The sequence below is a fragment of the Prunus avium genome, chromosome 1 (genome assembly GCF_965620075.1).
Source record: "Prunus avium chromosome 1, drPruAviu1.hap1.1, whole genome shotgun sequence".
NCBI lineage: Eukaryota > Viridiplantae > Streptophyta > Magnoliopsida > Rosales > Rosaceae > Prunus > Prunus avium.
Window position 1 is genome coordinate 7,174,435 of NC_142284.1, and position 14,035 is coordinate 7,188,469.

The 14,035-nt window shown below is 36.4% G+C and overlaps 2 protein-coding genes across 3 annotated transcripts; both read right to left on the bottom strand.

Moving 5' to 3' along the window:
• Window positions 1-893: 893 nt before the first annotated feature.
• LOC110752508 (protein DETOXIFICATION 16-like) lies at window positions 894-3,919 on the bottom strand. Of its 2 annotated transcripts, none has more exons than XM_021953178.2 (8): window positions 3,593-3,919; window positions 2,573-3,117; window positions 2,329-2,415; window positions 2,154-2,210; window positions 1,814-2,052; window positions 1,430-1,548; window positions 1,215-1,301; window positions 894-1,132 (listed from the first exon to the last, which is right to left on the bottom strand). In XM_021953178.2, the coding sequence occupies exons 1-8, from the start codon at window positions 3,869-3,871 to the stop codon at window positions 1,067-1,069; spliced, it is 1,479 nt and encodes a 492-aa protein (XP_021808870.1). In that variant the 5' UTR covers window positions 3,872-3,919; the 3' UTR covers window positions 894-1,066. The 2 variants fall into 2 exon arrangements, with proteins under 2 accessions (XP_021808870.1, XP_021808872.1); XM_021953180.2 differs by having other exon boundaries at window positions 3,588-3,722.
• Window positions 3,920-8,849: 4,930 nt separating this feature from the next.
• Window positions 8,850-12,385, bottom strand: LOC110752535 (protein DETOXIFICATION 16-like). The gene is made up of 8 exons (XM_088251524.1): window positions 12,007-12,385; window positions 10,587-11,131; window positions 10,343-10,429; window positions 10,170-10,226; window positions 9,830-10,068; window positions 9,443-9,561; window positions 9,245-9,331; window positions 8,850-9,158 (listed from the first exon to the last, which is right to left on the bottom strand). Exons 1-8 carry the CDS (start codon window positions 12,283-12,285, stop codon window positions 9,102-9,104), a joined length of 1,470 nt encoding a protein of 489 aa, XP_088107650.1. The 5' UTR covers window positions 12,286-12,385; the 3' UTR covers window positions 8,850-9,101.
• Window positions 12,386-14,035: the final 1,650 nt, after the last annotated feature.

Genomic DNA, 14,035 nt, shown 5'->3' on the forward strand with positions numbered 1-14,035 from the left:
TCTTCTCCCAAAAACCAAAACCTAATTTATGCACATTCTCTCACTAGAACTCTCTCTCTCTCTCTCTCTCTCTCTCTCTCTCTCTCTAAAAACCCATTTGAAAAATGTAAATGAGAGAGTTGGTGAGTCCATACCAACCCCAGCCTTTTTAGCATGTCAAAAGGACACTTGGTAGCCAATGATTAGACTTATAGTAAGCAAAATCACGTGCCTTGGTTAAAAATCTTGTGCTGGAAATACTGTCCTATATAACTAGTCATCAAGACAAATTATTGTGATGAAGATGCTGATTTTCCTAATGATGCCCATTGTAAATGAATGCATAAATGACCTTGGTTTTGTAGCCTCATAAGCTCTTCAATGTACTTTAACTTTGTAGCAAATACCCAAGGCCTAATTTCTAAAGATGAGCTAAGAGGAATTACATGAAAGTGTACATTTGGCAAGGAAAACCAATTCTAAGAATTCAAAACCTAACAGCAGTTCTTAGCTCTTTTTTAAGTTTTTACATATTACCCACCAAGAGGGATTGTTGGCAACAGAACTCGAATCTAGGCCTTGATAGCAAAGAAAACCCTTCTGTATGTTCTTTAATGAAGCATTTTTAATGACAAAAAAAAAACCAAAATACATGCCACCTCATGTTCACGCATCTTGGGGCTTTAATTTACTTATCACCCAAGTAAAAAAAAATTTGCTTAAATTGATTTCAATTCATCATTTAGCTTATGGAAGCTTGGCCATTTTGTGCACAATTTTATTGTTGGCTCATTCCTTTTAGGAGAAACTCTATTGGACGATTTGATCAAATAATGACCATTTTCAATCTCAATGGTTTCTAATTTGTACTGTAAACTTCATGGGAAGCGCTTGAATATATGTGTTCGTGAAAATGCCTAGGAAAATTTTCTGTCTATATTGTATATTGTTGGTGCTCAAGTAAATGTCAATGTCACCAGGTGTTTGATCAAATGCATCACTGAAAATGCTCGAGAAAATTTACGAAAATGGAAAATGAAAAGTTTACAAGAACCAACTTGAAGATTCCAATCTAACAATTTGATCATCAGTTTTTACTAAATGCATCGGCCACGGTCGTTGTGTTGTACACTCTATCGGAGGCTTTCTTCACCTACATAAGAAATGAAATATGGAGCATGAGATGAATGTAACAGAGATTGATACATGAAACCTAACATGACAAAGTAGTTTACTTCTTTCTCCCAATCTGTGCATGTGATTATGATTGCAAGAAATAGTGCCTGGACAACCAGAGCCACAATAATTCCGGTCCAAAGACCCTGCGAAAAACATGTTAATTTGAATCAATAAAATGTCCCTGAAAGATTCAGAAAGTAGGAGGTAAACTACAGTAAAACAAAGTATGGAGGGGACTTGAAAAAATAGAAGTACAACGACTATATGTCACCTTCCCTCCAAGGTGCAGGGCAAAAGCTAATACAACTGAAGTTGGGATGCCCATAAGATAGTAAGCTCCCAGATTAACATATGCCCCAATCTTTTGTTGTCCACTTCCTCTTATGACACCTGAAATTGTAAATTCAAGTCATTTTCATCAAATCAGCAATAAAATCTTCCCTGAAAATGAGAAACCGCGGCATATGGGTAGTATTGAATCCCACAGTTTGATCATATGAGTTGAGTAAAACCCTTTTATATTATCTTTTGTTCTGTTGACTTCAGTTTTAGCTATAGGTTATGCCAGGTATTGCATAAAGGTTTGCAAAACCAGAATCAGAAGGAAAAAAAATTTATTGTTATGAGAAAGGAAATGGTGAAAAACTGCAGAAACCTGAAAGCACAGACTGAAGTCCATCAAAAAAGTGGGATATTGCAACCAAAATCAACATTTCTCCAACATAATTCACAACTTCCATTTCACTGCTGTAACAGTGGCCCCAAACGTTTCGACCCAAAATGAGGACAGTGCCAATCAAAATGCCCTCAAGAATCACTATGGACAGTGCAACACGTACTGCTAGAACTGCGAGTCGTGGTTGCCCAGCACCCAATTGATTGGAGACCCTTGTGCTGTTATATAGAAGTAAATAACAGAATAGAATTTTTGAGACAAAATGTTCAACAACAGGAACGTACAAAACTTAGATGTAGATTTAGAGTTTTAAACTGACCTTGCTGTACCACTGAATGCCATGGGAATCATGTAAATCATTGAGCATGTGTTAAGGCTGCAAATGTGTCAAAGCCGGTTAGTAATATATTTGTTTCTGCTTCATCTGCTTCATCTTCACTAACTAGAAATATGAAAACACTCTCTTTTTAAGCTTAGTTAGAACAAATGCAAACCTGATTGACAGGACTGAGGTTTCAAGCTTTGGATTAGGAAGAAAACCAGATAATAGGACCATCATTTCGAATGACCAGATTTCTAAGCTGTCACAGGCATAAAACCAACAAACAACTATTAGTAAGTGCCAGCATTTCAAAATCTCAAATACATCGAAAGATGTCGAATATCTTTATTTCGGTTTCCCACTGTATTTTAACCCCCTAATGTTACAACAGTATTAGTGAAACAACTAAAGGTTACCTGATCATTACAGCTGAAGGAACAGAGAGTTTGAGAAAATTGAGAATTCCATGGAAGGCATCCTTTGAGAACCCAGTCCATGTGTGCTTGCAAGAGGGAGAGACTCTGACATAAATAACCAATGCCAACGCGTTGATCCAATACGAGATGGAGTTTGCCACCGCAGCACCTCTATATCCAAGGCTAGTCTTGTATACCAAAACCCAACAGACAATCAAGTGCAATAGTGTTGCAGTGCCTGTGCTAACAATCATGGGAACCACATTGTTTTGACTTTGCAAAAATTTGGAGTGGCATTGGTTGACTGCATAAGCGAAGATGCATGGTATCAGGAAACGAGCGTAACTTCCAGCAGCAGCTGCTATTTCTGGATCTTGACCCAAGAACTCAAGAATATGACCAGCATTGAACCATATAATTGAAAGAGGAATGCAGACCAGCAGAAGAACAAGCATTGCTCTCTGTAAGTGTATGCCAAGCATATGATACTGCTTTGCTCCATAGGACTGGCCACAGAAGGTGTCTAATGCACTGCTCATTCCTATCTGTTCAACAAATTAAGATTAAAATGAGGACTATTATATCATCATTGGTTCAAACACATCAAGCATCACAATTTACATACATCATACTATATATGTATATATAGTATGCAAATATAAATAGCATAAACAAAATTAAGGGGGAAAAGCAAGGGGCTCGTAGCTCAAGTGGTTAAGAGCATTTATCCCTGCACCCGCACTCCTGTGAACGAATCCCCCCTACCCCAATATCTCATGTATCAGAAAATAAAAATTAAGGGGGAAAAACTACAAGTATTTTTTTCTCTCTTATTTTTAAAACGAAAAGTACCAGGCTGCCTCTCTATTAGATTTCACAGTGGTCTTAAGCTCTCTGTGTCTCTCTATTTTGTCTGAGTCTTGAGAGTATAAGCCTTTTATGGTATAGGTTTATTTCTACTACAATCAATTATCCTATAAATTACTAAGTCATATGAAATAAGAAAAGAAGCCACCTTACAATCAAGCTGAAACCAGTGACTGAAGCAAATGAAGTGGCCATGGAAGCACCTGCAAGTGACAGCTCTCCAAGATGACCAACATACATGACTGAAATCACCTGCATACCAAAAAGCAAGAAATTTGATGACACAAGTGGCCCTGCTAAAGACAGCTGCTTCTTCACTTCCTTGATAATCTCATCTTTGGATAGTCTTCCCTTTGTTGTTTGTGATTCATGTTCTTGAGGAGCTGGAAGCAAGGGAGATTCAAGACCAGCTGCTTGTTCTTCGGCATCCATTTGTTCTGTTTTTCCTCTTCAAAGAGCAAGAGCTGATGGCATCAACTTTGTGGACGAAAGAGTTATAAATAAAAGGGTAAATTGCCGAGTACCCCACCCCCAATTATTTTGACTGTCGAAATTACCCCTTTGAATTAATTTTTCAGCCAATTTAGCCCTCATATTAAATTTATTAGCCAATTTCGCCCCTGCCGTTAGTGTTTTCACAATTCAATCCAAATGCCCGTCAAATATAAGAGTTTTTTGACATTTTACAAGATATAGTGTTTGTACCATACCTGACCCTCCACTCGTACAACGACACGTGGATCTCATAAACTCGCCCAAGCACCCAAGGCCTCGGACAATCGGCGTAGGCTACTGATGATATTGTCTCAAAGCAGCAAAAGATCATTACAAGCCCAACACAGCCTACAATCGGTGTCCCCTACCGATTCTGCAGAATCAACCTCGAAGCACCCGCCTGAAATATCTAAGGACTCGTGTCAACCTCATAGGGCCCTCCCACGAGTCCCACATCGAAAATGAGCACTAAGAGCATACTAAATGCCCTCTATAAATATGCCCCTTCCACTACAATACAGAGGTAAGACTTTTCAGCTTGACTTTTATACTTCTATATGGTCAACAGCAAGAGCTCTTAAAACAACAAACTTACTTCGGCATCGGAGGGTCTTAGGCTGGTTCCACACCGGTTCCATAGACCTCACGAGTCTCGACTTCTTTCTATTCAGGATCGGCATCCAAGGACAGGAAGAATCGACATCCAACATCCAATCGATCTCTTGATCGTCCATCCCACTTGTAAGTTGCACTCATCTCCATCTGTTCAGTTTTTAGTGCCAACATATAGTACTAAGAAAAATAAGAAAAATGCCCCCCACCCTCGATTTCTTCCCCCCCCCCCCCCCCCCCCCCCCCTTTTTTTCCAATCCCCCCAACCCCGCAGAACCCAGAACCATCGCCCCCTATGTTCGATTTCTTCTCCCCCCACCCCCACTGATTTCTTCTCCCCCCAACCCCCCTATTATACACATAAAATTATATTAAAATATTATATGGTGGCTTGAACTTTTCAGTTCTAAAAGATTAAGTGAGAAAATTTCAATTTTATGGTGTAAAGTGAGAAACCAATATCCCCCCCCTCCCACCCCTCCCACCCCTTCCTCCCATCCTCTACCTGCAAAAACCAATATCCCCTTTCTCCCCCTCCCCCCGATTTATTTCTCCCCCATTCAAGCTCTTTGAAGAACCAGTGAAAAAAAAATTCAATTTTTAATTCAACAGTAAAGCATATGCCTAATATGGTAATTTTTTAACAGAGATTTTGATGGAAATTGCCAAAAACTAACCGTACGGGGTAAATTGGGGATAAAATTTAGTATGAGGGCTAAATTGGCAAGAAAAAAAGTTCAAGGTGGAGATTTCGACAAGCTTGATAGTTCATGGTGTTTTTTGGCAAATAATCCTATATAAAATGGGAATTGAAATGTTGCTGGCAATTATTTATAGCAAGTGTGGAGGCCCATTATTTTTTGATGGACTTGGGAAAGGTAGATTTTGAACTTGAAATCTCTATTTTTCTTTTTTAGTAAAAAACTTGAGATTTCTTTCAATATTAGGAAACCGATGTATCATTATACTCTAATTAGTAAAATACATAATGGGAAAAGTACAAATAAAATACGTACGTGTTTTATTTGGAAAATTTTCTGCAAGATACAACTGAAAAGTTCAGCCACTATATAATATTTTAATATATATATATATATATATTTCAATAATATGTGAAAAATACGTAATAGGTGAATTTTATATGTATTATTTAAAATATGTACGTACGTGTGTAATACGTGTATTGTTATTGTATGTTTGCTTCTTTTTTCTTTTTTTTTAAAGTGTATCTTACCGAGTCTTTAAGACGTGTAAGGAAAATGGAAATATTATTGAAAAATACATATGTACTTGTATAATACGAGCATTAAACGAAAAAAAGTACTTACTATGCATTAGACTAAGAATCCCACCATAAAAATTTATGTAATATTAAAAATTGACTACCTCATCATGTGGTAATAAATGTACTTCTTCGAGAATTTTCCATTATTTAGTAGTGTTATTTAGTGATTTAAAATTTGTAAACCAAAAAATAATAAGCTATGTAACATTTAATATGTATTGTTGAAAGTACATTACTCCAATAGTAAAAATGTGGATATTCATCCTCTCCTCTGTATATGCATATTCGTCTAATAGACTTTGTGCCAACTAGATAACAGTATCAAGTTTTTTTTTTTTTTTAATTTTAATCTATGGAAGTGTATAACATCACGTGATATATTCTTATTGAACTCATACATCACGTGGCATACTCTAATTATTATCACATATAATAATTTCTTTGTTTCCACTAAAGTACAAAGTTTAATACTTATATATATACCCTTACTAAAATACCCTTGCTAAATTTGCAATTTTCTTCTCTCTGTTTTTTTTTTGTTCAAAATTTTCTTCTTTTACAAGAATTGGTGGAATACAGTTGGTTCACGCAAGTTATTAAAACAAATGAATTATGTTTTGAAGGATAGCATCCACAGAGATAACTTCGTCTTTTCCTCTGTTTGAAATTGAAAGGTCCTTAAAATTGATTTTCATTTGATGTGCAGTCAAAGTTGGTGGATTTCATTGACAATTCTTCTGTACGTGGAATCCAGCCTCAATGATGTCGACATCTTGTTTTTTTTTTTTTTGGTCTGAACCATGAGGTGGTCCTGGATGGGCCCCAACTATGGGTGGCACCTTTAAGTCTTAACCACAACCCAGACTAATCCCCACTCACACCGGGTCGGCCCGTAAGGAGTAAAGTGTTGGCCAAAGTGGTGACTCCGTACGAGAGCAGGGATCGAACCCCTGACCTCTCTTAAGGAATGAGAGTGCCGAACCACTCACACCAACCACTTTGGTTGATGTCGACATCTTGTTTCAGTCATGCATAATAATAGCATATGATCATGTCTGATGGGCTGGACTGGATTGGATATATTCAATTAAAATGAACATGGGTTGAGTCCGTTGTTTGATGAGTTTCAAATGCACTTGGGACCGGTTTGGATGAAAATAATCACGTCGGCTACGAATCTAGTAGACGAGGGATTAGGAAACCCAAGCAGAGACGTGGGTTTACAACAACGCCTCCGCCTCTTCTTCTTCTCGTCTTCTCTTTATTAGATTTTCTTCTCTGATGCTACAATCTTATGACTTATCCACATACAGGCACGGACCTTAGTACAGGCTAACCTGGGCTACAGCCCGGGGGCTTTTAGTTTTTCTGAGCTTAAATTAACATTTAGCCCGGCTGCCATAAGAAAGAACAGAGAGATGAGCATACGGAGAGAGAAGAAAGAACAGAAGAAGAGAGGAAGAAGGAAAAAGGAAAAGGAAAGAGGGAGAGAGAGAGAGAGAGAGAAAGAGGAAAAAAGAATAAAAAAAGAGAGGGAGAGATTAAAAAGGAGAGAGACAAGAAAACAAAATATAATAAAAAAAAAAGAGGGGGAGATGTATTTTGTCAGGTGCACTGCCCCAAAATGGGATGTTTTTATTTTATCATTACTTTCTTTTTTAACTTCAATTCCTTATAAATATCTTTTGTTTTTTTTCTTTCTTTATTTCCCTTCAATTCCTTCCAAATATTTCAACAATATTATTAATAATTCCAACATTTTCTCTGTTTCAAATGTCGTATAATAACAAAAAGTTCTAAATATGATGAAGAAAATATACTGAAAAAAGTGCTTATATAAAATAAAAATATAACAAACAAGGGCTTATAATTTACCTCAAAAAAATTTAGCCACCTCTGTGGGTTACCTTTAGTTTTTAGTACCTAAAATCTATTGTTCAAGCCTAAAACTCAAGGTAAATTTTCTTAATATATTTGTACTTAAGGTAAATTTAGCCCGCTCGATTTGCAATTCCTAGGTCCGTCCCTGTCCACATATTTCAAGCAATCTTATCATTTACTCTCTCTTTTTCAAGCAATCTTATCATTTACTCTCTCTCTCTCTCTCTCTCTCTGAAATAGTAACCAAAAAGAAAAAGGACTTTGAATAGAAGGATGGTGGACCTAAAGAGAAGGATAAATCATAAATAAATAAAAAGATCTTTTCACCATAATTCTTTTTTTCATTTTTCTAGTTATTCCTTAAACTTGAATTCTTTCTTCTTCTTTTTTTTTTTTTTTGGAATTTTGTTGATGAGTTGATCTAATTTAATCTCAGTTGTTCTGGGTTAATGAATAATATCAATGTTCGATATAAGTCCCAATCTAAATAATTTATTATTTAATTTGATGCTTTTTAATTTTAATTTTGTGTCTATTTTAGTAATTATTTATGATATTAAATAATGAAATAAACACTAAAATTTAATTAAAAAATCGAAATCCAAGAGTCCAGTCTGGTCCAGCAAATTGATGTACCAAACAACTGATAGGACTTAAAAGTCCAAGCCAATCCAAGCCAATCCAAGCCAACCCAGTTCAATACTTAAAGTCCAATCCTAACCAATTCAGTCCAGCTCACCAAACGGGGCCTATATGTCCATCTCGGTCCACCATTATCTCTTTGGTCATACGATATCATATACTGCAAAGAGGAACACTCCAAAACAGAGACCTCAATCTAAAATGAGGAAAAGTCGATGAAATCATAGTGGTTGATAAATTTTTTCGTTTGTCTTCAAGCCATTTTGTTGTTAATGGGAAACTGGCTCAGATTAGTTCTTTTCTCTATCCGTGTTTGTGAAAATGCCTGTCTATGTTGTCTATTGTTGGTGCTCAAGTAAATGTCTGTCTGCATCACTGAAAATGCTCGAGCACAACTCCAGAAAAATGACCAAAATGGAAAATAAAATGTTCACAAGAACCAATGTTGGGACCCAATACCTAATTTGGAAAAGGTAAGGAAATAGCAATTGGAAATAAAAGGAAGAGAACAACTTTTTCATTTCATGCCTTTTTCAGAATCAACGAGAAGGATATATACAGACTCTCAAATGCCAGATGGCCACAGGCCAGCTAGATGACAACTAATTCCCTACAAATAAGGAACACTGCTAGCCCTTATTCTTAACGGAAATAGATAGGTGATAAACTAGTGATAGGGTACAAACAACCAACTTGAAGATGCCAACCTAACAATTTAAAATGATCATGACTTCAGCACCAGTTTTGCTACGACACATTGGCCGCGGTCTTTGTGTTGTACACTCTATCAGATGCTTTCTTCACCTACAAAGGAAATGAAAAATCGAGCATATATAAGATGAATGTAACAGAGATTGATACATGAAACCTAGCATGACAAAGTAGTTTACTTCTTTCTCCCAATCTGTGCGTGTGATTATGATTGCAAGAAATAGTGTCTGGGAAAATAGAGCCACAATAATTCCGGTCCAAAGACCCTGCAAAAACATGTTAATCTGATATCAATGTAATGGTCCTGAAAGATTCAGATGTGCAACAAGAGGGAGGGGACTTGAAAAAATAGCAGTACAAGGACTAATATATATCACCTTCCCTCCAAGGTGCAGGACAAAAGCTAATACAACTGAAGTTGGAATGCCCATAAGATAGTAAGCTCCCAAATTAACATATGCCCCAATCTTTTGTTGTCCACTTCCTCTTATGACACCTGAAATTGTAAATTCAAGTCACTTCTTTTCATCAAATCAGCAATAAAATCTTCCCTGAAAATGAGAAACCGCGGCATATGGGTAGTATTGAATCCCACAGTTTGATCATATGAGTTGAGTAAAACCTTTTTATTATCTTTTGTTCTGTTGACTTCAGTTTTAGCTGTAGGTTATGCCAGGTATTGCATAAAGGTTTGCAAAACCAGAATCAGAAGGGAAAAAAAATCTATTGTTATGAGAGAGGAAATGGTGAAAAACTGCAGAAACCTGATAGCACAGACTGAAGTCCATCAAAAAAGTGGGATATTGCAACCAAAATCAACATTTCTCCAACATAATTCACAACTTCCATTTCACTGCTGTAACAGTAGCCCCAAACTTTTCGACCCAAAATGAGGACAGTGCCAATCAAAATGCCCTCAAGAATCACAATGGACAGTGCAACACGTACTGCTAGAACTGCGAGTCGCGGTTGCCCAGCACCCAATTGATTGGAGACCCTTGTGCTGTTATATAGAAGTAAATAACAGAATAGAATTCTTGAGACAAAATGTGCAAAAACAGGAACATACAAAACTTAGATGTAGATTTAGAGTCTTAGACTCACCTTGCTGCACCACTGAATGCCATGGGAATCATGAAAACCATTGAGCATGTGTTAAGGCTGCAAATGTGTCAAAGCCGGTTAGTAATATCTTTGTTTCTACTTCATCTGCTTCATCTTCACTAGCTAGAAATATGAAAACACTCTCTCTTTTTAAGCTTAGTACAAATGCAAACCTGATTGACAGGACTGAGGTTTCAAGCTTTGGATTAGGAAGAAAACCAGATAAGAGGACCATCATTTCGAATGACCAGATTTCTAAGCTGTCACAAACATAAAACCAACAAACAACTGTTAGTAAGTGCCAGCATTTCAAAGTCTAAAATACATCGAAAGATGTCGAATATTTTTATTTCGGTTTCCCACTGTCTTTTAACCCTCTAATGTTACAATAGTATTAGTGAAACAACTAAAGGTTACCTGATCATTACAGCTGAAGGAACAGAGAGTTTGAGAAAATTGAGAATTCCACGGAAGGCATCCTTTGAGAACCCGGTCCATGTGTGCTTGCAAGAGGGAGAGACTCTGACATAAATAACCAATGTCAACGCGCTGATCCAATACGAGATGGAGTTTGCCACCGCAGCACCTCTATATCCAAGGCTAGTCTTGTATACCAAAACCCAACAGACAATCAAGTGCAACAGTGTTGCAGTGCCTGTGCTAACAATCATGGGAAACACATTGTTTTGACTTTGCAAAAATCTGGAGTGGCATTGGTTGACTGCATAAGCGAAGAGGCATGGTATCAGGAAACGAGCGTAACTTCCAGCAGCAGCTGCTATTTCTGGATCTTGACCCAAGAACTCAAGAATATGACCAGCATTGAACCATATAATTGAAAGAGGAATGCAGACCAGCAGAAGAACAAGCATTGCTCTCTGTAAGTGTATGCCAAGCATATGATACTGCTTTGCTCCATAGGACTGGCCACAGAAGGTGTCTAATGCAAAGCTCATTCCTATCTGTTCAACAAATTAAGATTAAAATGAGGACTATTATATCATCATTGGTTCAAACACATCAAACATCACAATTTACATACATCATACTACATACATATATTCGGTTGAGGGATCTCTCAAATAAGCTTATTTGAGGGACACCCTTGTAGGGCCCACTACGCATTGTATTTCACTATTCTAAACCCTGTATTTTGTAGATATTCATACAAAGATCATCTCTATAAAAAAAAAATCACTTAAAATCCGATATCATTCAACCATTCAATTAAATTATTAAAATTTAAGTACTTTCTTGAAGCATCTTGTTCATTGATTTTGTTGGTCTCAATTAGATGCCTTAATAATTTTTAATTTGTGTGATTTTTTGCAAGGATGATCTATGAATGAAGATTTAAATTGGATCTTTGAAAAAAAAATCGTAGAATACCCCAAAGGGGACTATATATATATCAATCACAAATTAGGCAATCAAAATTAAGGGGGAATGCAAGGGACTTGTAGCTCAAGTGGTTAAAAGTATTTATCTCTGCACGCGCCATCCTGTGAACGATTCCCCCTCCCCCAATATCTTATGTATCAAAAAAAAAAAATGAAGGGGGAAAAACTACAAGTATTTATTGTCTCTTCTTTTTGGAGAATGAAAAGTACTAGGCTGCCTCTCTATTAGATTTCACAGTGGTCTTAATCTCTCTGTGTCTCTCTATTTTGTCTGAGTCTTGAGAGTATAAGCCTTTTATGGTGTAGTTTTATTTCTACTACAATGAAATTATCCTATAAATTACTAAGTCGTATGAAATAAGAAAAGAAATTTCTACTACAATGAATTATCCTATAAATTACTAAGTCGTATGAAATAAGAAAAGAAGCCATCTTACAATCAAGCTCAAACCAGTCACTGTAGCAAATGAAGTGGCCATGGAAGCCCCTGCAAGTGCCAGCTCTCCAAGATGGCCAACATACATAACTGAAATCACCTGCATACCAAAGAGCAAGAAATTTGATGACACAAGTGGCCCAGCTAAAGACAGCTGCTTCTTCACCTCCTTGATAATCTCATCTTTGGTTAGTTTTCCCTTTGTTGTTTGTGATTCATGTTCTTGAGGAGCTGGAAGCAAGGGAGATTCAAGACCAGCTGCTTGTTCTTCGGCATCCATTTTCTGTTTTTCCTCTTTGAAAAGCAAGAGAGGATGGCATCAACTTTATGGAGAAAGAGTTATATATGATCAAGCCACGACAAGTTTTGAATTCTTTTGGGAACTGTGGAGAGAGAGAGGTGATTAAATGGGAATTGAAACGTTGCTGCCAATTATTTACAGTAAGTAAGAGTAGAGGCCCATTGCTTTTTGTAAAATTCTATACAAGCAATAAATTGAACCGCAGACCTTAGGTGAATGGGTAAATACTTCTAAGTGAATGGGTAAATACTTCTAACTACTTGAGTTAAAATCCTTTTGCAAGGACCATTTTTTTTTATATTTAAGAGAAATTTGAACTTAAAATCTCTCTCTCTCTTTATAATTTACTTGAAATTTCTTTCAAAGTTGAGGAAAGAGATATACCCTTGACCAAGAATATAACCCAATGATACGGTAGTTGAAGTTGTAAGCCATAGCAATTTATGAAATTTTAAAATTAACTGTCTCATCCATATTATTTAGTAGTATTATTTAGTGATGTAATTGTTTGTAAACAAAAAATTATAAGGCATGTAACATGTAATATGTACTCTTGAATGTAATAGTAAAAGTTGTCATGGTTGATGTAAAACTGTGGCTCTTCATCCTCACTTTGTATATACAGGTTCATCTAATAGACTTTGTGCTATTTAGATAACAGTATCAGTTTTCGTTCTCAATAGAACACCACCTGAACGAAACTTGATACTGTTACTCAAGTATAGAGTTTAATACTTACGCATATCCCCTTGCTAAATTTGCAATTTTTTCTCAACAAGAACTGGGGGAATACAGTTAGTTCACGTGAGTTAAAATATTTTTTTTATGAAAACTTTTCTATTGAAATAGATGATAATATATTAAATTCACAAACATTACACAAATGCTAGGGTTCGAACTCAAGATCTTTTTTGAGTTAACAATTGCTTTAAACTATTACACTAGTGAGTCATTTGCCACGTCAATTAATTATGTTTTAACTTTCAAGGATAGCATTCTAGAGATAACTTTGTCTTTTCCTCTGTTTGAAAGGGCTTTCTTGAAATTGAATTGCCCGTGGAAAAAAAAAATCCTAGATGTTTCCATTTGAAGGCCAAGCCAGCCTCAGTGGTGTCGACAAGTCCCTCTTGGTCCATCCATTATCTAAAATGAGGAAAAGTCAATGAAATGAGAGCGATGTGCAGTCCAGCCTCAGTGGTGTCGTCTTTTTATGGAATCTCTTGATTATATTATATAAAATAAAGGCTAGAGGGAGACTAAATTGAAAGGATAATGATTTCCACACTTAATTGAAATATCATCTCTCCTTGTTTGTTGTATTGTAAGCACGTGCTGCTTGACGGTGGACTTGCAGCCCAAGTCTGATAACGAATGATGTTTATAGTTGTTGGAAAAATCGGGTATAATTGCTTTATTTTAATCACATGGAAATTCAGAAAAAATCATTCAATTCAAACTTAAAAATTAACGTATGCTTACAAACATACACAACGAAAAAACCACATAATATGGATTAGAAGAACTTGAATAATTGAGTCGAGACAAGTGTTGGACACACCCCACACAAGTGGTTATTGGCGCTCGCCTCCTAGGATACAACTCATGTCCTTGTGAAAGAATACTACAATTCACAAGGACTCTTTGAACCAGATTATGTAGGAAACCCTCTCACAGACCCTAATCATTACTACACTAAGACTCTTTGGATTCAAATGGATAAACATTGACT

Coding starts and splice junctions, on each gene's coding strand:
- LOC110752508 (XM_021953178.2), bottom strand. CDS start 3,871: ATGGATGCCGAAGAACAAGCAGCTGGTCTTGAATCTCCCTTGCTTCCA. Junction 1,549..1,813: donor ACTTCAGTCTGTGCTTTCAG/GTTTCTGCAGTT, acceptor TTACAATTTCAG/GTGTCATAAGAGGAAGTGGA. Junction 1,133..1,214: donor GCACAGATTGGGAGAAAGAA/GTAAACTACTTT, acceptor TTTCTTATGTAG/GTGAAGAAAGCCTCCGATAG.
- LOC110752535 (XM_088251524.1), bottom strand. CDS start 12,285: ATGGATGCCGAAGAACAAGCAGCTGGTCTTGAATCTCCCTTGCTTCCA. Junction 11,132..12,006: donor TGACTGGTTTGAGCTTGATT/GTAAGATGGCTT, acceptor TTTGTTGAACAG/ATAGGAATGAGCTTTGCATT. Junction 9,332..9,442: donor TCCTGCACCTTGGAGGGAAG/GTGATATATATT, acceptor ATGTTTTTGCAG/GGTCTTTGGACCGGAATTAT.